This window comes from Cololabis saira, chromosome 1 (assembly GCF_033807715.1).
Source record: "Cololabis saira isolate AMF1-May2022 chromosome 1, fColSai1.1, whole genome shotgun sequence".
Classification (NCBI taxonomy): domain Eukaryota; kingdom Metazoa; phylum Chordata; class Actinopteri; order Beloniformes; family Belonidae; genus Cololabis; species Cololabis saira.
The window spans coordinates 20,793,288-20,818,359 of NC_084587.1; the positions used below are offsets into that span (position 1 = coordinate 20,793,288).

Here is a 25,072-nt window from a genome sequence, read left to right on the forward strand (position 1 = left end):
GTGTATATCCCTGAGTTCGGTGTTAATATCTCCAAAAGATTATCTAATCAACTATCAGTATATACAGCAGAAATGGTGTCAGTCTTTATTGGGTTACAGTGGGTGGAAGAGGTCAAACCTGATAAGGTGGTGGTATGCACAGATTCAATAGCTGTATTGAAAAGTATACAATCAGCAACAACTTGCAGAGAAGACTTACTCATAGATATTTATCATAGTTTATTAAGAATACACAGATGTGGCATAGATGTTCAGTTCTGTTGGGTACCAGCACACGAGGGAGTGACAAGGAATGACGGTGCTGATAAATTAGCAAAAATGGCATTGCAAAAGGAAATAACAATAGCAGTTCCACTAGGGAAAGGAGAAGGTAAAGCAGTAATTAAGAAGAAAGGAATGGAAATATGGCAGAAAAGGTGGGAGGAAGATCAGAAAGGACAGGGATATCACAAAATACAAAAGTCTATCATAACAAAGAATTATACAGAAAGGAACAGAAGGGAGGAAATAGTCATAACAAGACTCAGACTGGACAACACAGGATTATATGGCACTTTGTATGTTATGGGAAAAAGGGACAGTGATTTGATTTGATTTGATTTGATTTGATTTGATTTGATTTGATTTGATTTGATTTGATTTGATCTTTATTCATCTTGAACAAAACAATAAAAAAAACCACACCATACATCAACAACATTAATAAAGCACAACCAGTTTTGTTCAAGAAGGGACAGGAAGAAGCAAATGCTTATGTACTCCGGCCCCTTCTTGCAATATAAGAATATCCGATATATAAAAGAATAATAATAGCAATAACAATAATAATAATAATAACAACAATAATACATATATACAGTATATACCCTTCTTCTTGACATATAAAAGTATGTCAATATAAAAGTAATTAAAAGACAAGTGAGTCAATAATAAAAGTAGCTAAAACGAAAGGCATCAAGCACAGTAGAGAAGAAAAAAATTCAATGAAAAAAACAAAAACAATCACCATAATAAAAGTAGCTAAAAAAGAAAGAAAAGCATCATGCACAGAAGAAAAAAAGACAATGAAAAAAAATAAAAAATAAAAAACCATGGTCATCAGTGATAAGTTTGAGAACTGTGGAGTTAAAGAAAACAGTGAACATATTCTAATGTATTGTAACAGATATGAAATGATATTCATTTCTTAAAAGACACTAGGCTGATAAATAGAATTAAAAAACAGGCTAAATGAAATTATGTTACACACTCTTGTACAGTAGGTGGCGGTATGCACCTTAAAGCTGTTTGCGATCCGCCAATAAAACAGAGAAGAAGAAGAAGAACTTTGGAAACATGGCGGCAACCAAGCGGTCTACGGATCGAAACAAAAACATTCCCGAGTACGAGTATGCCGATGTTAACACCAAACCGTTCCACGTCGGCTCTTTTAGAGACGAGTGGCTGGCGAGACTGAAGCCGAGAGACTATTCCTACCAGCAGGAGGACGAGGACACGTTTGACGCCAACTTCTCAGCAGAGATGGGGATCAGTGCGGAGACCATGGCGGACCTGAAGTCCGTCTGCAGGTAGTTAGTTATAACTGTTTATATCTAGGCCTTTACAAATACATATTTACCAGTTAAACAACGCTTAACGATAAAATGAAAATGAGCTGCTTTCATACAGCCTTTAGTTAATTGAATCAGTGGTTTCGGCCGGAACAACCTAGAGCTGTAAAGACAGTGGAGATGATTGTGACTACAGGAGGAACGCAGCCCCATCACCCTGGGGGCAGGACTGGAGTCAGGGGGGGTGGTGGATTTTATCATATGGGGACCAGAGCTGGTAGAGTAGCCAAAAATTGTACTATAGTAAAAGTACTGTTACTTCAGAATAGGGCTGTTCGATTTTGCCCAAAAATAAAATCTCGATTTTTTTTCTCTCAAAATCCGATTTTCGATTACGATTATTTTGTGAATTGACAAAAGGCAAAGACATGATTTCAAATATGCTGTTTTTTTATTGAACATTTGCCCCATTGGGCTTTAAGTGCAAACTTTGCTCTTATTAAACCAAAAATGAATGAATAAAGTGCAAAACTCTGTAAAATAAGTTGGAAAAAAAAGTTTTAAAAAATATAATAAAATATAAAGTTTTATCTCTGGAAAAAAAAAATCAGCACTTGCAAACATACAGTAAGTTATATTTCCAATTAAATAAAACAAGACATTTTCTAATTAAACTAAACTGGGTCTTTGCATGCTAAATAATAATGCAACCCATGAAGGAGGTAGAGGTGTGTAATGTCAGTCATTACATTTGCTATTCACATTTGCAAGTTTTTTGCAAGGACAACGCCCCCTCCTACACTAAAGAGCCTCTCCGATGGGGCACTTGTCGCAGGTATTGAGAGGTATTTCCATCAATCATTAATATGGTATCAATCATTAATATGTGTGCAGACAAGGTAAAAAAAAAAGTGAAAAATCGATTTTACGATTTTCACGTTTTAACATCGTTCTAATTACATAATCGCGATTTAAAATCGATTAATCGAACCGCCCTACTTCAGAATAATATGACTCAAGTAGAAGCAAACAGTAGTCATCCAAATAATTACTTGAGTAAAAGTAAAAAAGTACTTGGTGAAAAAACTACTCAAGTACTGAGTAACTGTTGAGTAACGTCTGATTTATTTTTTTAACACAACCATTCAAACAGACAGAAGTACAAAATAATCATCTTCAGGCAAATTAAATCAATAAAATAATAAAATAAATTATAATGAATAAAAAATAGCTTAAATTAAAATAAGCTTAAAGTAAATTCAAGTACTTTAATAAATAATAAAATAATAACAATACAAAATTAATTAAGCACAAGTAGCACAAAATTTCAAGCCTTTGTACTTTTCTTTTTTAACCAGGCTCCGCAGGCAGAACTAGAACAGGCCCATGAACTCATATAAGCTCTGTGTGTGTTTGAGTCTGTGTATATGTGACAAAACATGCAAAAACAAACATTTTTCCCAAAGAATCACCCATTGATGTCATGAGATTGACACGTACGCGGATAGAAGGGATAAAAGAAAAGTAACGAGCTCAACGTAGCCTAATGTAGCGGAGTAACAGTTTCTTCTTCAAAAATCTACTCAAGTAGAAGTAAAAAGTATAGTGATTCAAAACTACTCCTAAAAGTACAAAACTTACTCAAGTAAATGTAACGGAGTAAATGTAACTCGTTACTACCCACCTCTGCATATGGGGACAGATAATTTGTGCTGATTACAAATAATATAATATATTACAAATAATAGCACTGACCAAAACACCTGCAGAAATACTGCAGGAATGACATAGCATCAGTTAAATGCAGCCTTCTGTAAGCTTTAAATATCCACTGGGCTTACATCAAATACATCAAAACACAACAATAAAAAACAGTTTTCTGAACTTATCAATATGCTTCTGTCCTTCACAGGATAAGTAAAATGGATCACTGCAAAAACTCAAAATCTTAACAAGAATATTTGTCTTATTTCTAGTTAAAATGTCTCATTTTAGTAAAGAAATCTCATTACACTTAAAACAAGACTCATCACTGGCAAAAAAACAAAACAATTTCCACCTGTTTCAAGTAGATTTTCACTTGAAATAAGTAGAAAAATCTGCCAGTGGAACAAGATTATTTTGCTTGTAATAAGAAGATAAATCTTGTCCCACTGGCAGATTTTTCTACTTATTTCAAGTGAAAATATACTTGAAACAGGTGAAAATTGTCAAATAAGTTATATTTCTGGTGTTATTTTTCTGGTGATGACTCTAAATGTTGAAATAGCAGTAAAACCACATTCATTGATGAAATGACAAGGAAAGGGGGGATGGCAGTTTTACAGGGGGGATGATTTTGACCGTTTTTATTTCAGGGGGGGATGCCATCCCCCCTCAACTCGACTACTGCCTGTGTGACTCCCCAGCAGACACCGTGGAGTCTTACCGCTTCCTGGGGAGCATCATATCCCAGGACCTCAAGTGGGAGCTGAACATCATCTCCCTCACCAAAAAAGCTCAGCAGAGGATGTACTTCCTGCGGCAGCTGAAGAAGTTCAACCTGCCAAAGAAAACGATGGTGCAGTTCTACACGGCCATCACTGAGTCCATCCTCACCTCCTCCATCACCATCTGGTACGCTGCTGCCACTGTAAAGGACAGGAGCAGCTGCAGCGTATCATCCGCTCTGCAGAGAAGGTGATTGGCTGAAATCTCCCATCTCTCCAGGACCTGCAGCCTCCAGGACCCTGAAGCGTGCAGGAAAGATGGCGACAGACCCCTCCCACCCCGGACACAAACTGTCTCAGACTCTTCCCTCTGGCAGGAGGCTGCGGTCCATCAGGACCAAAACCTCACGCCATAAAAACTGTTTTTTCCCAACTGCAGGTGGCCTCGTCAACAAGGCCCCGGACCCCCCTCGTCTACCACAGACTGTCCCCCCACCTCACTCTACGTTACATTAACGTAGACTCCATATACATTTTCACAGTTTCAATTCAGTTTTATTTATATAGCGTCTATTACAACACAAGTTGTCTCCAGGCGCTTTCCAAAGACCCAGAACTTGCCAGCAGTTTGTGGATGCTTAATTCAGAAATGGTATAACTCGTATGTAAAACATAAGTTCCTAGCTTAGAGTTTTAATGCTGACTTGGGAAAAGTGTTGCGGAAAGACTGAAAGCAGGAGGAAACTGATTAGAATGGCTAACCAGGCTACTGCATTTTTGTTTATATTATTTGCAAGAATCTGTTTCTCTCTTGTGAATTCTTTTTCTTAATTTCTTTTCCTTTTAAGTGTCGATTCACTTCGTTGCCATCCTAAAGATGAGGAGCCTGACGTGCGTGTTGTGCCTCCAGACTCAACGCTGAAGACGCTTATGTATGATCCCCATTTACTTAATAGAAATCAGAGGTTTTTCAGATTCTCCTGTGATTTGATTCGGTGGTTTTTTTATCTGTTTTTTAACAGACACAGGATAAGGAGGCAGGATTGCAGACCTCCTCAGAAAAACACAAAGAACAGATATGACCTCTATGCTGATGAGCTGGTTAGTGAATTCACGATCTCTGAAGCAGATTAGTTGCTCCTTTTGCTTTTACTCCTTTTCTGTAACTGTTAATCATTTTTTTTTGGATGTCCAACCGAATTTCAGATTAGATAATTAGAGCCACTACCAGATGTTTATGGTCCTACCTGTCCTTTATGTTGATGTCAGACTTGTTTCTGTGTGGCATTTAGGAGCGTTTAGTTCTTGACAGAACACCGGAGGATCAGACTGACATGATCCCTGAAGGAGAAGTCCTTCTAACCATCAACGTCTACCACCCAGCCATTTACGAGAAAGTGAGCTTTTGTTTCCTTTTAAATCAAAAACGCCTCCAGCATTTGGTCTGACAAAAAACTTTTATCTTTGATTTGAATGTTGCGTTTTTAGAGCTGACGTGTGTCCGTCTCATCTCCTCAGTTTAACTACATCCGTCCCCATGTGACTCTGCTGATGACGGGCTCCCACAGCCTGGCAGAGCTCAGAGATGCCATTTGCTGCATCAGCGACTTACAAGTGTGCGGCGAGTTCAGCAAGACTCCAGACATGGCTCCAGAATTCATTTGCAAAGTAAACACACGTACAGTTTCCATCTGTAAATCTGCATTTACCGTCACAATACTGTCATTTAGGAATTGAAAAATCGGATGCATGACTGACATAACCTGAGGGTGATGTTTCTTTATATGTTCTGTTGCAGGATCATTACAAATCAGCGTTCTTTTTCTTGGAATCGATATTCTACAATGACATGCGATTTCCAGAGTGTCAAGACATGAGCATGTAAGTTCTTCATCTAAGAGGTTTTTAAGGATGGTCATGTTCTGTGCATTTTTTTTTTTTTTTTTTTTTTACTTTTGTGGTCAATGACTTTAGTGAAAACATTGAAGTTGGTTGTAAACTAAAGGATATAAAAGCGAAAGAAAGAAAGAAAGAAAGAAAGCAAGCACAAGAAGCAAAACACAACTCTTGGGAGTGATAAATAAAAGCATTATGAAGCCAAAAACACGTATAGTCTACAACACCTTATTCTACAGCAGTTATTGTCTGCCGGCCTGTGAGAACAGGACTTTATTTCTGAATGTAGACTCAGTTGTGGTCAGAAATCTTTAAAATAATTATCTGTGATGTTTCTCCTTGTATTTGTGATCCAGGACAACGATGGAATGGGCAAAGTCCCATAATTTTCCACCGTACAGCCAGGCCCGGATGGAGGACACGCTGCTGGCGGATCTGACCGTTAAAGTGGGGTTCCCGTACCTTTACTGTCACCAGGGAGACTGCGAGCATCTCGTCATCTTTACAGACATCAGGTTTGTGCTCCTACTGCTTGTCTGTGATCTATGTTCTTTTTTAAAAACTCACTCAAAATCCTACTTTACAGAGTTGTAGGGATGAACTAGATTGACGACACATAAAATACAAAAATGAATTTAAATGTGTGTGTAAAGAAACTGAATTCAGTCTGACCAGGTAATTTCAGTTCAGTAACACTTCATTAATCTACAAAGAGAAGTCGTATCTTTGCAGTATTATAGTCACAGTTATAGCAGAGGAGAAGAGCCATCTTCTGATCTGTCAGATGTCGTTCTTGAGGATTAATATTTCGGTGTAGTTTTGGCCTCCACACATCACAAATGGGGAATTTACTTGATTTACAGGGGAAATGTGGGTATCATATAATTTCATTTAGTTTTCATTGTCTTCTCTATTACTTTTTTACATTATTTGTTTATTTTATTATTATTACTCTAATATAAAACTACTACTACTATAAAAAGCAACCCAAATGATGACTGTTTTGGTGAAATTCGTAGGTACGAAAAAAGATGAAAAGCTGAGCAGTAAATGGCTGAAAGGTTAAAAACGTCTTAATATTCAGCCAGATTTCTAAATTATTAATAGTTTAAATACTAATTTTCAGGTTCACAAAAGTACAAGTTTGCCTCCTGGAAAAATCCATTTGCTTAATTATGAATAAAACTCTTGTTTCAAGTGAGCTTCCATGGCGGCCGCTAACGTTCAACCCTGGATCATACTATACACTTTAACAAGCCATAAACTGGTATTACTACTGTATAAGGAGGGATTTCTCAGGACTTCAGTCTTTTAGACCATTTTTCTCGGTATCCGTTTTACTACTAGAAGCTTTTAAAATAACCCCCTTCATTGACCAGATCTGACGAGTTTCACCACTTTTAAATCAACCATGCTGTACTCGCATCACTGGGTGCGTAAAAGCCCAAGAGCTAATGTACCACTGGCGTAAACCGGGTAGCCGCAAAGGAAATAAATTCTCTTCCTAATTCTTTTACAGACTGACCCACAAGAACGACTGCGTGGACAAGAAGCTGTATCCACTTCTCATGCACAAGCACAGGATCGCCACGCAGAAATGTGCCGTCTGCCACGTCTTCATTGGCAGGTTGGTAGAGATCAAGAGTTGTATCACTCACGAAAAATGTAGCTTTGTGAAACTGAATACTTGTCTGGCTTTTCTAGATGGTACACAACCAATGACCAGGTCGCTCCCAGTGATCCGTGTCTCTTCTGCGATAAATGCTTTCGGATGCTGCATTACGACGCTGAAGGCAACAAACTGGGCGAGTTCCTGGCTTTTCCCTACGTAGACCGGGGAGCATTTAACTGATATTTCTATTTAAATTACTTTGACAATGTTATGCTTTGTAAACAGTGAAATGTTCTATATTTCAGAAAGAAATGTTATTTTCCTGATTTTTATTTTTTCCCCCAACATTTTCTTGTTTCAGAGAGAAACAAGTTGAGTGAATTGTGCATCTTCTGTAAACTTCATTCCAGTCTTTCATGACTTTATTGCTTTCAATGTTCATTTCTATTCAGTATTAAATTCAATATATATATTTTTAAACTTTGGATTGTTTTAGGTTGTGTAATCTGGGCTACTTGTGTGTGCAACACAATCAGGATCATTTTTATTTTTAGTCTTTACCAGCAGCTTTAATTCATGTTCATAGCTACAACAAACACTACCACAATTAATAAAAAACATGTTGGAGATTAATATATGATAAGACAGCAGGTGTACTTCAGCTACCACTTTATTATTAGATGCTGGTACAGGTCAGACAGGCACAAAAATACTCTTATTTACATCTACGTTAAAATGAAACAGAAAAACACATGTCAACACGGTTGAAAATAAAGCAACTTCTTATCTAAAGAGACTTTGGCAAACTTTTGTTGTGCAACTGAAGTGAGCATGAAACATCAATTACAGTGTTCATACCCCAAATGGTGACATATTCATAATTCCTTATATTCAAAGCCAAACTAGAACCAGCGACTTAAAATCTACCTAACTGGAAGAGAAATAAGACATTTTAAAAGTATTTACTTCAGTTGGGACGTGTGTGTGTGACGGTAACCCTGTGAGCATGCTCATTAACATCATGTTGAGTGTTGCACATTTGCTAGTTGTTATGAGCCACCAGCTAAACACGTTACAATGCGGATAAACTACAAGGTGCCTGAAAGTAAGCTTACATACAAGAAAGTAAGCTTACATACAAGTACAAAAATAAAAACGCTGTCAGTCATTACGGGGCAGGGTTGGATGCTCCAAACCTTTTGAGCAGCAACATTGACGAAAACGGTCAGTGAACTGGAAGCCAGTTTTACAAAGGTTGCATCAGTACAGCAGCAAATCTGTTGAGGCATGTAGGACATTCAAGTGCACTCCTCCGGAGCTTTTGGAACACTGTTATTGGACAAAGAAACAAAAAAAATTGTTAAAATTCAAATAACTTTAAAAACATATCACAGAAGTCTGTTTTATTTCCCAAATCTCTTAATGTTAGGGAACTCAAAAGACTTAATAAAACATCTTACCCATCAGGCTTGTGGAGCACTGGTCCAATAAACATTACCACTTTATATTACAAACCTCTACTGCAGTTATTTTTATGTTGCTACTGAAAGAGCGTTTAAAACAGGAAGTTGCACTGGAAACGTTCACCAGCAGATCCACAGCTCCTTTGGCGTAGCTCGTCTGAAGGAGCCGGGAGCCACGGGGGGGGATCATGTCACGTAGCACTGCCCGACTGCTGCAGGTCCAACCCTGCAAACGGTGGCCTGAGCGCAAAAGCTAAGCTCTGATAGTCCTCGATTCAGTTCTAAAAATCACTTAGTTCTAGACCAGTGGCCGGCGACCCGCGGCTCTCGAGCCGCATGCGGCTCTTTAGCGTTGCCCTAGTGGCTCCTGGAGCTTTTTCCAAAATGTTTGACCTTTTTTTTATTCTTTTTTTCCCCCTCATTTTCTTTTTTTTCTTCTTTTTTCCCTCGCTTTTTCCTTTTTTAATCTCAAAATTTTGACTTTTTTCTCGACATTTCGACTTTTTTCTCGAGATTGTACCTCAACATTAATCTCAAAATTTCGACTTTTTTCTGAACATTTCAACTTTTTCTCGAAATTTCGACTTTTTTCTCAAAGTGCATAATGAAAAAAAAAAAATGTTCTCCCAGTTCTAACTAATATAGCTACATGCAGCATGTGTTTGCCTTCATTATAAGGCTTATACAAGACTTTTCATTTTTTGCGGCTCCTGACATAGTTGTTTTTTGTGTTTTTGGTCCAACATGGCTCTTTCAACATGTTGGATTGCCGACCCCTGTTCTAGACGTAGTTTCAGTAGCAACACTTGAAATAAGGATGTTTATACAGATTTGATCAAAATGCATATAAAAAATAACAGCATTAGCATCAAAGGTTACCCTAAGTTAAGCAAGCCAAGCTAAAATGGTCAACTGGGCGTGTTCTAGACAGTTTCCAGCTGCCATCTTTCTGCCCATTTCATTTGCAACATCGTGCTACAGTGTAGGGATGACTAGCATTCTTTAGAAACACCATGTGATGTCACGGGGGTTGTCCAGTTCTTATGCAGTATTTAGATGAACCCTGAACTTCATTGTTGGTCCACTTCTATTTTGTGTTCAGCTATTCAGAGACTCGACTTTTCACCAATGTCCATGTTTTTATTTTTTAATGGAAATCCTCAAATCCTCTATGAAAAGTTTACAGTATGCCAAAAACAACTTTTTAATTCGAATACCTACTGAATGGTAATAATGTTACCATGTATCAGCTTTATCGCCATCCTCTTGATCACAATCCTCAACTTTGGACTGTTTGTTTTGCGTTAAATACCTGTTATTTTCCCCCGTTGAGGAGTCTTCACGAATCTTCTCCCTCTCCATCTCCTGCATCTTTTCTTCAGGGTTCATTTCACCATTAGTCACCTTGTCTTAATGGCGATAAGAGAATCAAAGACTCAGTCAGGACATCACTGTACGATTCAAACTCTCACACAGATTAACTTGCAGGATGCATGTGATGACACGTGCAGCACTCCAGACCTTTCCCAAATGAATATAATTTTCCATTCATTTGACATGCTATACTCTTAAAAATAAGATCTTTCACTGACGCACCAGTCTTAGATTAGATTATGTACAAGCAAGGATGTGGGTGGAAATCTAACAGTCGGTGTCTCTGTTGGTATTAAAATTTCAACCACAGAGATCCTGTGACATCTTCCTGCAAACGGAAAGAAAAGTGGCTGCAGAAAAGGGCAGAAAAGCCTCCTCTTTCGTTGGTTTTCAGATGTGACTTGCTGCTCATAATGGATTTATCTGTTTAACTGTAAGGCACTTTTTGATGCAACTTTTCCACCTGACATTTCACAGTACAGATTAAGTTATTCACCTTAATTGACCATCATAAGAAATGATTCCTAGTTTTTTCCGTCATTATAGCAGAACAATGTCACCCTTCAACCCGAACATTGATGAATCGATAATGTTCACTGACAGAGGTCAAACAACTGAAGCCTTCTGTAAATACATGGACATCAAATTTCAGATTTTTATCTAAACTGATTCGTAAAATATTGTTGTGCGAGTTCAAACAGCTTATGGACAAAATTTCACAACAGTAGGCGAGTTTTCAAAGATCAAGTTTGGCTCATTACATCACAAGACAAAAAAGTAACAGCCACACACACAAATTTTGTTTGATTTTGCAATCCAAACTAAGGTGTTGAATGACTTCATTTTATTTTTGCTCTTTTCAGACAAGCAATTTGTTTTTTTTAAAACAGAAATGGATGCCAATAGGTTCCTTTGATCTAGTTTTGCTCTCTCGTCTGAAGTTGCTGATATATGTGATAAAATGTTATCGCTTCCATTCGTCAGCAGGAATGAGCTCACGGCGTTTCATGAAGATGGTTGACCTCTTAAGTCTGACTAGCAGCTGGTTTCCATCTTAACCCGTTCTTATGACGAGGCCCGCCCTCGCCCCTATCCAGTAAAGTATTTAGTCCAAAAAAAAAAAATTATACCAGTAAATATCCACAAACAGCCGCTCTTCATCTCGACCGTCGGCGGAGAAGAACGTTATTTGTTTACACCTGGTAACTCCTCTGTCCTGCATGTTTTCAGACGGGAGACCGCGATGCTAAAATGGAGCGTACACTCTACATTGATTGACAGGTCATCCGGCCATACAAGAGCTTCCTGTCCCCTCATAGCGAATGAACGCCTGTGTTGGGGCGGGACGAGCACGTCCGGCTTTTGTCATGAGAAAAACCTAGGCAATTGCAGCATTCGCCCAGAAGATGGTGTATTGTGTAGCAAATGAAATGCTGAACACAACGATATAGGTCTGTACGTGGTAAATTCAACTGTTCAAAAGTTATGCCCATGGGACATAATTGTTATAATAAAACTCTTTGTAAGACATAGTCTTACAAAAACATGTGTAAAATACAAATTTTTTGTGGTATTATCAAATTTGAACTTGCACTAGATAAGGCTTCAGGCTGTGTCTCAGTGTGTTTTGCAGCTAATAAGTCACAGATTCATCTGCAGACATCTGATTACAAAACTAATTTCCGGCTGAAAAAAAAACCTTCTATTTCAGTGTGTTCAAACTGAGATTACTGAATAATAGTAGTAGTTACAGTGATTATGACAGTTGGGGGACGAACTTCAGAGTGTTACCTTTCAAAAGATACCAGAACCATCCATCTACTTCAAACGGTTCAAGAACAGCTTTCAATTTACTTTGGGTATAACTTGCAAAGGCGTTTTGGGCGACTTTTACAAGTGCGGGAACAGGTGACACAGACTAAATGTTTCGTTTCACATTTGGTGCATCGCTTCCATTCGTCAGCAGGAATGAGCTCATGGCGTTTCATGAAGATGGTTCACCTCTGAAGTCTGACTAGCAGCTGGTTTCCATCTTAAAAGGGTGAATCAGCTGGCTACTTAGAATATAATAAAAATAAATCAAAATGTCAAATTTTGACGAGTAGCAACCACAGTGGCCCTCTTTAGAAATATGCTAAATTTAATGAGCTAAGACATTTCATGGTGACTTAACCATGTTTCATGATGTTTGGACACTGAAGTCAGAGCATATTGTCCTCAACATCATGGCTGGCCAAATACTAAAATGTGATTGGTGTGTAACTTTGAAATGCAGTTACAAATCAAACATTACAAACTACAAGTTTTGTGAGTGTTGGATGAACCGTCCAGGAGATTCTTTGACTTGATTTTTTTTAAATGGAAGGAAATGGGCATGGCGAGGCGAGTTACACCCAGAGGATCAGAGAAAGAAAGAAAAAGTCCAAACAAATATAGTTCTCAAGACAAGAGCCAAAATGTATATTTCCTTAAGTATGACATATGCAACATACGTCATGCCACTTATCCAATAAGGAATTTAGGGACCGTTTTTCATGACTAATGTACTACCAAAACTAAAATAACCTCTGGACCTGCAGTTATTCTAAAAATTACATACCGACATCTGTATTTACTTCGAGGTATTTGCGCTGGATAAGCGAAGTCTGTTTTACTGTAATTTACACACATTGCTTCCCTGAAGTGATGTCAGGCCTTGCATTTTATTTGTCACCTTTTACTGAACATCAACTTTGAATATTGGGTTAAAAGCATCTGATCAGACCCTTGTTACATTTGTGGTGTTCATGTTTCATTTGGACAAGTGAAAAAATGAAACAAAACAGGCAGAAACCCATGAGCCAGAACAACAAAAGCCTAAACCTTGTTTCAAACCTCAAGCATACGCCTTGTGGAAAAAACAAACAAAACCGATTGAGATGTTTGCATGCAGATAACTGATGTTTGCACAAAAAATACATCTTGAGAATCTGTAATAAACAGTACCTGTCACATTTTCTTTGACTTGTTCAACTCTCTTTAGTGCTCCTTTCTTTGCTTCCTCGTGTTGTCGCTGTTCAGCTAAAGACTTGTTGAGCACCTGGCTGAGCACACAATCCCCTTCTCCAACCAGAAACATGCTCTTAAACTTGTTGTACAACATGGTGGCCTTGTCCATGACATCCTGGCTGGCCTTGAATCTGCGGATCTAAAACATCAGTAAAAGCACGCATCAACAAAAGACTCGCCCACTTTAAATATATACCTTTTTCTTCACTTAAAGATTCTGCTTTAAGTCTACCTTCTTGAGGGTCGCAATAAGTTCGCTGTGTTTCTGCAGGTGTTGAGTTGTGACTTGAAGAGCACTTATCTCGTCTAAAGCATCCATGCACTTCTTGACATCCTAGTGGGATAAGGGCAGGGAGGGCCAACGATAAAATATGATCAGTGAAAGAAATACAAAGGTTTTGAAGTAAGCACAGAATTAAAAAACTAAATAAAAAAAATATTCACAAAATCAGTCTTCAAAATCCTAATTTGCTTAATCTACAAACTCCCAAGAGTGCTTTCTGTTAATCTAAAAGTAACTGAAGTCTCTAAAGTGGTTTGAAAGCTGACCCCGGGTGTCAACAGCACAAGTCTAAGCTGCACATCACAGAGTATCGTTGGCTTTTGATTTAGCTTGTGACTTTTTCAGAGGAATTGGACTTATCACTTTAATGTATAGCTAATTATTTATGTTTGTCCTTATGTGGTGTAACACAGTCGGAGTTAAAGAGATGCCGCTCTAACTTCAATAACAACCTGAATAAAAGTTCTATTAATTCACTTTTCATGAAGTAACTACGTACAGACTCACCCGGCACTTTAAAACCTAATTTTGTACATTTCTGGTCTACATTTTATTTTACTGTTTATACTTTTTATTGTTTATACATTTCATTCTATTTTATTTTATCTCTTATATATTTGTTTTTATATTGTATTGTGTTGCACCAATCCCCATAACAAATTCCTCGTGTGAAAACTTGGCAATAAACCCCTTTCTGATTCTGATTCTGATTCTGAGGAAGGAATACATTTAGATTAACTGATTAAACCATAAGCTCAGGCTTTGGTTAGGGTGCAGAAAATCAAAAAACTAAAAAAAATATTCAAATATCCATTTTACTTATCTACTTGCAATTAAATTTTTTTTTTAAAGACACTGTCCAGGAATTATGCAGATTCATATTTAGACACTCTGTTTCAAAGCATTGCATAAACAAAAAAAAAAACAACGGAAACACAGAAAGGCTTCACTACAGATTATTTCACTCCAGGAGGAAACTTATTAAACTGAAATATGACAAACTTAGATAAAACACGCGTTTATGAGCTGAGGTGACCGCTAAAACTTACAGGGTTGTCGATTTTAAGTGAAATTTTGATTTCGCTGTGAAGTCTCTGAAGTTGCAAGTCGGTCGACATTTCTAAGAAAAGGGAGAGAGAAAAGAAAACATATCTGCTCTCTGATTTTTCTTTCAAAAGGGAATTATGTGAAAACATTTGGGTAATTAAGGTAGGGTAAGCAATTCGATGTGACTTCTGACCCAGAAGACTTTTTGGGACATAAGCACACATCTCCTCACTATTGGCCCATCTCGTCAGCACGCTGTAGCACACCGAAAGGAGCTAACTATCGTGTCCTGTTGATGTTTTGTTTCTGATATAAAGAAATGTGACATCATCCAGAAATCCCTTACGCTTCCTTTAGACCAGCGTTTCTCACTTCTGGTCCTCGTGGGCCGCTGTCCTGCACGTTTTAGATGTTTCCCTGCTCTAACACAACTGATTTAAATGAATCCCTCACCATCCGTTTGTCACCTGTTCTGCGACGATCCATTCATTTGAAAAATCATGTGTATTGGGAAACATCTAAAATGTGCAGGAACTGAGAAACACTGCTTTAAGCAAACTTCATCTCGAGAAAAGTTAACACTGAATTCAAAGTACTGATAACAGTTAATGTCGGGCTCACCCTTTTTCTTGGCCCCAACTTCATTTTTCTTCACATCGTCTTTGTTTGGTCTGAAAAACAAGAACCACATCTTTCAGAAATCTATTATATACATAAGCTCTGGTGGGCAGGATGTTGAGACGCCCACAGTGAGAGCTGGGAAGCATTTAAAACATGCAGGACAGCAGATCTCCAGGACCGGACTTGAAAACCTCTGGTGTGTAGTGTTCGGAAAATACCTCAGGCTTTGGAGAATTTTTGAAGAAATAATTTTCTATTTCCTCCTCTTCTCACTTCCCCTCTTCTCTACATCAACTAAAGCCTGGTTTATGGTTTTCCATCAACTCGACGTAAAGGGAGCAAAGATGTACCGTTTGAAGTTCTGCCTTGAGGTCTGTGTCATAAGGTGCCGTGAAGCAATTTACCGCCAAAAATAAAGAGGGTATTGAGTTTTGGTGGGATGTTTGGTGAACTTATGTGACACTACGGGTCTCCTCTTCTATGAGAGAGTGTTGGATTTGGAGCTGATGAATGTGGAACAGCAAAATGCTTTTATTGCAAATATCCTGAAAAGATTAAGTGCTGGACATGATGCAGTACATTGTACCAATCACAGCCCTTGCAGTGTGTGTAGGCAGAAGATTTTGGAGGCGCATGTCAGGGAACACGAGAGGGTCTGCTGAGGGGGCTTTGCGTCAACGGAGAGGCTGTGGGTTGCGAAGCCGCTGAGTTGATGGAGAATATCAATCAGGCTTCAGAAATGAAGGTATGATGTTAACAACACAAACAGTCATGCTTTGAGATGTGTGAAAATCAAATTTTGTTTCCCAAAAAATTATGTAATATGGGCTTCAAGTACAAAGTCAAACATCTGCAGACTGTGTAGTGCACTTCACACTGCTGCATTTAACTGAATCTGAACCGGATGCACCATGTAAACGTCAGAACTCATCATTAATGGAAACAAGAAAGGCGTGCAGCATGCATTTAGACAGACACCCAGGTGGCCGGCCGGCCGGCCGGCAGGACTGTGGTTAGGAAACATTCTCATAAACTGCTAAAAGAACAATTAGGTCAAAAGTCTGCACTTCTTTGTAATTCTTATCTACTCGATTATTCATTTGGATTAACTTAAAAACAAAGTAATGTAAAAGAAATCCATAAACATAGGACTCTGTTGGGTACTGGCTGTAAACTTACTCTTTTAATTCATCTACTTTCCGCCGGCGTGGATCTTTGTCCATTTCTGAGCTCTGTAGCTTCTTTCTGCCTTTGCTTTTCTGTAATCAAAATTAAAAAATAAATAAATCACATGCACAAAACACATCAGTACAGGATCTCTGTATTAGACGATTTAAGAAAACAATGAAAACTATTCAACCTCATCGTCGTCGGAGCCAGAGGAGCCGTCGTCCTTGCTCTGCTTCTTCTTCTTGGCTTCAGGCTCCTTGACCTCTGCATCCCTGCCTTTACTGTCGTCTCTTTTCTTTCCTTTTTCCTCCTCTCCGTTTTGGTTTTTATCTTCTAATGTCCTCTTTCTCTTTTTGTCAGACTCACTAGCATCCCTAACAGCAGAAAAAAAGGGTTATTTTTTCCTCAAATCTCTCGGTGTAAGGCTGCGTTTCTAATGACTGATGAATGGTTCTCGATAGTAAACTATATATTGATCAAATTCTGGCTGTAAGAAATATTCCTACACTACCTCAGTAACAGTGCAAGGATAACATGTCAACATTTGTAATTAGGGTTTCTCATATTTCTGTAGTTACATTTCACTTCCTGAGCCCTGGTGGTCTTGTTGCTGAAGCAAAAGCAACTTCTCACTCTTGGGCTTCCTGCCTCTTCGTTTTACTCCATCTCCACCTGATCAAGTTGAGAGTGAGAGTGAGAGTGAGAGAGAGAGAGAGAGAGAGAGACATGCACGTATTTTTTTAAATGTATGCCCATACTTTTAATTTCATCAAGAAGTAAAAACACAGTCACTTTAATTCTTTCCCTTCATGGATACATATATTTGTATGGCATGTTGTCCGTAAGGAGCCTCGGCGTGTCCTTATTTTGATATAGCACATCCAGCTTACCTGGGGGACTCGCAGGACTCGTCGGTGCCTCGTCTTTTTCATTTTCTTGGTCTGTCTCGATCTGTAAAACAATTAAAAGCACAGCATATTTTAATTCAAAAATATTTCTTAAAGTTTATTGCAACTACTTGCAGCCAAGTTAAGCAGCAAACCTTTTTCTTTCTGCCTCTCTTGGGTTTAGGAACGTCTGTCGACTCTTTCTGAGCAGAGCCCTGAAATTTGATACAGTTCAATGGGTTTATTTCAGTTGATAACAAACCATAGGTGTGTTGTACATTGCATTCATCATTTCATTGCCGGCTGTAGGATTAACAAAACAAGCTGAATATTAATACCATTAATTGAGAAGAAAAAAAAAAAAAAAAAAGTAGCTCAACTCTGATTTTAGATCAAGGGCACCCTCTAGTGGATAACAGCTGTATTACACCCAGTGCTAAATCCAATGTGCTGCACAAGACTAGATGCCGAAGTTAATCAAACATCACAGAAGACAATTCAAGACTTGACACTTTTTTGCAGCTTTTAGATCTGACATTAATAGTACATTAAAAAAAATATATATCAAAAACCTTTTCAGTTCACTCTATTATGAGCATCATAAATAATGACTGAATTAGCATATTCTCTGAACTAAGAACAAGGATGTATCATTACAACTCACACATTAGCAAGAATGTCATAACAAATCACTTACCTTATTCCAAAAGTACACAGAGGAAGCAAAATAACACAAATTGATTGCAAAAGAGCAGAATAATGCAGTATATGGATAGGAAAAGGCAAGAAATGGAAAGTGCCATAAAAAAAAATGTCTGGGTAGCTTCAGAGAGGTCAAACAGAAGAAAATGCACTGTTGTATTTTCTTCCCCCGTATAGTCAGAACTGTGTCACGAGCTTGAATTGATTTGATCTAGAGTCATATTCACTGTCTGAGCCCTTTGTGCTTACCTGACATCATTGGCCTACAAAACAAAAACAGGAAACTTTCTCTCATAGATCAGTCCGTTGGTAGCTGAGTTATAACCCCAGCGGCACTAAAACAGCCAAACCAAACCAGCCACTCTCAACCAATAATAAAAGCACTGACGATACTTTGTAGCCAACAGCAATTATATTGCATTAATCAGAAATAAGCCACCAACTGGAAAAAAACCCAAAACAAACCCCAACAAAAAAGACAAGAGTGTCACATGCTTTCCCACGGAGAGGAGATGACCTGCACCGATTTATGGTATCCCAGCATGCAAAGTACGTACATCCTGGTCCTGAGGACCCTGCTCAGAGATCAGAGACCTTTCCTCCTCTTCCTCCTCCACATTCTCATTCTCCTGCTCAGCCTCACTTCCTGGAACCTGAATGCACCCAAGACAGCATAGGACGCAGTGTGGTGGGGTCAACGAGTCTTGAAAAGGAGAAAAGTTAGCGGGACTTTTGAATCGGAGAGAAATTAGCAGGTTTTCTTCAGTTGCTGCCGTTTCTTTTAATGACTCAAGGGTGACACTTCTAACATGTAAACCGTCACCTGCAGCAAAATGTAGTCAAATTAGACGCAGGCATACAAAGAAAGATTGAGAGACAGCGAAAGACAAAAAAAAAAAAGAAAAAAAAAGGAAGCTAACAAGCAAAACAGAAGAGTCATAGCAGTGAAGTGACTGTACATATGAATGACAAAGATTTGACAGGATGGAGGGGAGAAAAAAATAATCTTACTTTGGATTTGACCCCTTTTTCACCTGCATCCTCTTCAGCTTCTGGACTGCTGTCTGAATCCTTCTCAGTGAAAGTCCCAGGGGGCACCGGCTTTAAGTAAAAAAATATACATATTATTGATTTATTCAATTAAATGACAACTGATCAGAAGCACAATGCACCTATGAATACATCAGATACCAGATGTCCAGTCCCCCTAGAAATTTGTGATCGCAATAACTACTTATGCTGTCTCCATCCGGTTGGCAGACGCACGCTATACCAATCTATCAACGTATGAAAAGAAACCACTGTCCCCTGCCAACAAAAATAACAGCAAAAGACCATGCAAAACAACTTCCAAATGTTTTGCATGACAGTTGAGATAAAATACTCTGTACACCATGCAATGTTGCAGTGGAACACAAACGGAAATCTTCACTTCATTTGGTATTTTTCCACTTTTCTTGTTTCATTATAAAACAGACTAAGGGCCAATCCCAATACACCCCCTACTTTCTACCACTAGCCCTAAAAATGAGTAGGGCCCTTGTAATCTCCCCTAGGGATTGGGACACCACTTGCTACTTCACTGCGTGTTTTACGTTCGGGTGCGTAAGCGACTGCGTAGTTACGTTTGCACATACGCCACACCATATCAGGAAGCCGACAGCTAAAAGCAAGTTTTAATTTCCGCTGTAGCGCTGTTAATATGCCACTTTATTAAGTTTTAATATTTTTTCCAGGCGTAAAAGTAACCGTTAAGATCCCCAACCTGGGCTCAGTTTATCCAAATAACGCCTGTTAAGAAATTTGATCCAATGTTTTCGGGGGAATATCTAGAGCCACCGGCTCGGGAGATGATTTATGGTTCCGCGTTAAATCGACGCAGAGCCTACGGCGTAGGTTACGCGGCGACTCGCACCGTACGCAGCGCGTCGCCGTGTAACCTACGCCGTAGGATCTGTGTTGGTGTAACGCAGAACCATAAATCAGCCTTTATTCTGGCGAGATCTGAAAAAACGAGCAAGCGAGTGATTATATACATTCACTGAGTGAATATTATGAAAGTAAAATATATATTTCTCGCTAGAAATTTAATCGAAATGCATTTTTATGCAGACACCAACTCAAAATATTAATTATATTCACTAAAAAATAAGAAATATCCGCCATGTTTTTTCGTTTGATTCAGTCCGCAAATGACGACGAAAAGCATTCTGGGACATTTTTCTGGCCCTTGGTCGCGAAGTCAGCATCTGAAAACCCTCACTCTGAAGGGCTAGATTCATACTCCCTAGCCCTCGATATGTGCACTACCCCTAGATGAAAAGAAGAATTGGGACACCACTACCCTCACGGGAACGCGCAAAATTTAGGGGTAGTGCTGAAAAGTAGGGGTAGTGGGAGTATTGGGACTGGGCCTAAATACACTTAAGATGCATCCGAGCTTCCTTATGTTACAACTTTAAAATCTAACAAACACAAACCAGACTTTTACTGGAGATAAATACTCCTGCAGCATCTTCAAAATATTCGATTTTCTTTTCTGATACTGCTATGGTTCAAAAGTTAAAATGTACCAAATCTCACAGTAAATGCAGCACAAAGCAATTCATCTGTGCGCTTTCATTTAAATATGCCAAAGAAACTGAACAGCTGTAATTCCTCAGAAACTACAATGTTTGGACACATTTGCATGAACGCTACGATGACTGGACAAACTACAGGAGCGTACAGAATTCACACAAGTCTGTTTTTGTTTTTTTTTGGGCTGTTGGGACCAAAACAACTGTGTAACAACTGAGAAAAACAACATCTGGTCTACCCTCAGTTTCTGGAGGTCTTGAGTGCTGTATGAGGGTGGGGTCTTATGTGCATTGACAGAGTGGCCTGATCTCTTCAGTAAAAGCACTTTTTAGCAGTATATTATGGTTGAATTTTGAATTACTGATTAACTTCATATAAGACCTGTAAAGTCTATGACACAGTTATGTTGTTGTCTGGTCACCTTGTCTATGATGACTTCCACTTTCATCAAAGCCAACAGGTTTCCTTCTTGTCCAAAGTGATAGCGAACACTCAAGAGTTTCTCCTCACGTTCGGCTTAGGCTGAACATTTTTTTTTTGCCAATTCATGGTTTCCTCATCTGTGAGCCCAGATGTTTGGAAATTTGCAGATACAACTCAACTATGAGATAATTAATTTGACACCTTAAATAGAAGGTCTGGCTAAACAATCCAATAGAAAAAGAAAACTGTGTAAGATCTGATTACAATTATTCTAATGATTTATAAATGTGTGGAAGGAAATAGATGTAAAAAAAATTAGGCAAGAAGAATTCAATTAGGAGGAAACTTAATGAAAAATCTTTAGGAGACATGTACCTTCGGTGCAGTTAGCTCAACCTTTGGATTGTTCTCAATTTCCCACAGTCCTTCATTGAAGCCTTTCCGCTTGTTGGGTTTTGCATACTTCTCCTTGTTGAGTTGGTATGGAAAGATATCTTTTGGCCCAAGAAATGCACTGTTGGGAAGAAAATAATTGACAATAATAAGATAGAAACCCCTACAAATGCAGCAGAGCTACTACACCTGAGAACACACTGCCATTACAGGAACTTAACTCTTTTCAGTCACTCAGCGCACATTTTTACATTTAGAGAAACACAATGGGACCTCAGTAGACTAGTACAGGTTTTCTTAAATTGCTAAACAATGTAAACAAACAATGTAAAACAATGTAATTTTTTTCATGTCCTCAGCATCTTTAGTTCATTTTCAGCCCAATTGAAGATCAACTGAAATGGTTGTATGCGACATGGATAGTGATGCACCGAATGTTCGGTAACCGAAATTGTTTGGCCAAAAATAGCAAAAAAAACACTTTCGGTGTTCGGGGGAATAAAAAAAAACGAACAATTAATAGCGGCGTGTGATGACGCAATCAAACAGCGAACAGCGTGGAGTGAGGGGCGTGTGGTGCTAAACGCAGCAAACATGTCAGCATGACAGATCATTACTTGGATGTGAGGAAAAAGCAGAGGACACGAGAAATGATCCAGGCTGAGTTGGAATTGGGAAAGCCACTTGGTGATGGAGACGGTCAAGGGATGCACAGCGTAGGAGATAGGAGAGAGAGCGCAGAGAAAAGGGGAGATCCTCCAAGAAAATAACCCAGATTTTTACAATTATTATACAAGGCTTCAAATTGCGGAGATCAACCCCACCACAACCCGATTAACTAGATTTGAACGGGAGAAAATGAAAAAGGATTATGAGAAAAAATACAATAAGTACAGTAAGACAAATTGTGACTGGCGGGTATTTCACTGCACATTTATTTGATTTATGCAATGGTGAAAAAATTGGCGAAAAAATTGGCGGTATTCGGCCAAGTGTTTATTATTATTTTCGGTTTCGGCCACAAATTTTCATTTCGGTGCATCACTAGACATGGATATGATACATGTATGTTCCAAAAATAAACAGATGTATGCAGGTAAGTATGTATAATTCTTGTACACTTTCTAACGTCGACTCCAAGTTTCAAGTAACATAATACATTAACAACAACATTGAATATGCCTTTTTTAGTGTTTTGTCAGCTTTACTTGAACATGCATCACTAACATCACACATCGTTTTACCCGAGTAGGTGCAACATATGTGAATACATACTGAACTATAAGCAATGACAAACATGTTAGTTGTTTTGTTACTAACGTTTCATGAGTGCCAAAGAAGAAAATAGGGAACTTGATGTTGGAGGGCTTCACAGCTCCATCTGGTACTTCATCAATCTGGTGCACAAAGAGAGGAAGCAGGTGCACATTACGACAGTTAATAAAAACATCCACCTCTGTTTGTCATTTGCACATTCACTTTATATTGTAACCCACTGTACTATGGAGGATTTTTTGTGCCAAAATTAAATAAATAAATACATCATTAATTAATTAAAATTGGAATGAAATATATCATTAATTAATTAAATGTGTCATAAATTAAATGCAGTTTTACATTTCATGATTCATACGCAACACGAAATCATTAATTAAATGTGTCATTAATTAAATGCTGAAACAATTTTTTTTTTTACTTAAAATGAATTGTATTTTAATTAATTTATGACATATTTAATTCTAATTTTAATTAATTAATGATATATTTATTTATTTAATTTTGGCACAAAAAAATCCTCCATACTGTACATGCACAAACAAAATATAATTTTATATGCACGTATTTAAAAAGAAAATCGCTTCAGACTCACTCTTGCAGGCCAGTGAGGATAACCTTTCATCTTGGCAAAAATAAGATCACCTGGTTTCCAATCTCGAGCCATGTTGGACGTAATGACAAGCTGTAAAATGAAGTAAAAACAAAGAAATAAAAGGCTGATTTATGGTTCCGCGCTACACCAACGCAGAGCCTACGGCGTAAGATACGCGGAAACGCGTACCGTATGGTACGAGACGCCGCGTACCCTACGCCGTAGGCTCTGCGTCGATTTAACGCGGAACCATAAATGGCTTCACTGTATTGGGCATCAAACGCCACACCGATGCCCTCCCCCTTCACCACATCATGCATCCATCACAATCCCTTCTTCGGTGAAACGTGACAGTCACATTTTCTGAGACAAATCAATCAGTCCTGTACTCTAGAAGTCACTTCCAAGTACTCAACTTTCACCGTTGCGTGTAAATAAATGAAAGCGAAGCTAAATAAGAGCAAATACAAACGTGACGCCTTTTATAAGCTAGCCAGCACGGGGATGATCATTTCTTATAAAAAACACACTCACTTGACCACTTGAAAGCGTGGAGTCACCAGTCTTTTCGACAAATTGTTTAAAATGTGATTATTAGAGCATGAAAACACACGGCTCCTTTTCCGCACACTCGGACGCACGTTTTCCGCTCCCGCGCAGAGCGTGGCCGGACTGAACCATCTCCCCGCGGGAACGGGGGGGTTTAATCACAGGCCCTTTCTACCATAGACATATATACAGGACTGTCTCAGAAAATTAGAACATTGTGATAAAGTCTTTTTTTTTCTGTAATTCAAAAATGTCATACATTCTGGATTCATTACAAATCAACTGAAATATTGCAAGCCTTTTATTATTTTAATATTGCTGATCATGGTTTACAGTTTAAGAAAACTCAAATATCCTATCTCAAAAAATTTGAATATTCTGAGAATCTTAATCTTAAACTGTAATCCATAATCAGCAATATTAAAATAATAAAAGGCTTGCAATATTTCAGTTGATTTGTAATGAATCCAGAATGTATGACATTTTTGTTTTTTTTAATTGTATTACAGAAAATAAAGAATTTTATCACAATATTCTAATTTTCTGAGACAGTCCTGTATGTCTATGGTTTCTACTGGGAGGTTTTATCGGAATGGATTCAAAATTAAAACAATGTCAAAACATTAACCAAGTTTAAAAACCAATATAAAAACATGATTTTTTTACGAGATACAAAGAGGAAGGGGTTTAGGCAAGGCAAGGCAAGTTTATTTATATAGCACAATTCAACACAAGGTAATTCAAAATGCTTTACATAGACATTAAAAGCAGCAAGACACAATTGGACAGTAAATAACAAATAAAATGAAATAAAATTATGAGAAAAGAAGATACAATAATAAAAAGCACAAGTTGTTGATTTAAGAGTATGCTTAAATGACAAATAAATGAAATAAAATGATAAGAAAAGAGGTAAAATAATAATCACAAGTTGTTAAAAATAAGGGCAGTAGAGTACAGCAGGTAAGTATTTAATTTAGTAGAGTACGCTTGCGTTTAGTGGGGTTTTAGGGGCCTGCAGTTAACACTATTGGGTGAATGGGTAGATTTGTTTATATTTATGTTCAGAAATGGGTATGTATGGGTGTATGCGTATGTATATATATATATATATATATATATATATGTGTGTGTGTGTGTGTGTGTGTGTGTGTGTGTGTGTGTGTGTGTGTGTG

General features: G+C 38.1%; 2 protein-coding genes across 3 annotated transcripts; one reads left to right on the forward strand and one right to left on the reverse strand.

Annotated features, from left to right (window-relative positions):
- Positions 1-1,327: 1,327 nt before the first annotated feature.
- On the forward strand, positions 1,328-8,612 carry snapc3 (small nuclear RNA activating complex, polypeptide 3). The gene is made up of 9 exons (XM_061717699.1): positions 1,328-1,568; positions 4,828-4,911; positions 5,002-5,080; positions 5,272-5,376; positions 5,498-5,647; positions 5,778-5,860; positions 6,232-6,390; positions 7,395-7,502; positions 7,580-8,612. The coding sequence occupies exons 1-9, from the start codon at positions 1,336-1,338 to the stop codon at positions 7,725-7,727; spliced, it is 1,149 nt and encodes a 382-aa protein (XP_061573683.1). The 5' UTR covers positions 1,328-1,335; the 3' UTR covers positions 7,728-8,612.
- On the reverse strand, positions 8,140-24,013 carry psip1a (PC4 and SFRS1 interacting protein 1a). Of its 2 annotated transcripts, XM_061717681.1 has the most exons (17): positions 23,883-24,013; positions 23,349-23,438; positions 22,799-22,875; positions 21,461-21,599; positions 19,094-19,183; positions 18,640-18,735; positions 17,536-17,595; positions 17,384-17,444; positions 17,072-17,165; positions 16,684-16,867; positions 16,503-16,582; positions 15,324-15,373; positions 14,705-14,775; positions 13,605-13,706; positions 13,310-13,511; positions 10,263-10,359; positions 8,140-8,816 (listed from the first exon to the last, which is right to left on the reverse strand). In XM_061717681.1, exons 2-17 carry the CDS (start codon positions 23,418-23,420, stop codon positions 8,786-8,788), a joined length of 1,506 nt encoding a protein of 501 aa, XP_061573665.1. In that variant the 5' UTR covers positions 23,421-23,438; positions 23,883-24,013; the 3' UTR covers positions 8,140-8,785. The 2 variants fall into 2 exon arrangements, with proteins under 2 accessions (XP_061573665.1, XP_061573672.1); XM_061717688.1 differs by lacking the exon at positions 18,640-18,735.
- Positions 24,014-25,072: the final 1,059 nt, after the last annotated feature.

Coding starts and splice junctions, on each gene's coding strand:
- snapc3 (XM_061717699.1), top strand. CDS start 1,336: ATGGCGGCAACCAAGCGGTCTACGGATCGAAACAAAAACATTCCCGAG. Junction 1,569..4,827: donor GACCTGAAGTCCGTCTGCAG/GTAGTTAGTTAT, acceptor TTTCCTTTTAAG/TGTCGATTCACTTCGTTGCC. Junction 4,912..5,001: donor TCAACGCTGAAGACGCTTAT/GTATGATCCCCA, acceptor GTTTTTTAACAG/ACACAGGATAAGGAGGCAGG.
- psip1a (XM_061717681.1), bottom strand. CDS start 23,420: ATGGCTCGAGATTGGAAACCAGGTGATCTTATTTTTGCCAAGATGAAA. Junction 17,596..18,639: donor AGGGTCCTCAGGACCAGGAT/GTACGTACTTTG, acceptor ATCAAATTTCAG/GGCTCTGCTCAGAAAGAGTC. Junction 15,374..16,502: donor AAAGTAGATGAATTAAAAGA/GTAAGTTTACAG, acceptor CTTGTTTTTCAG/ACCAAACAAAGACGATGTGA.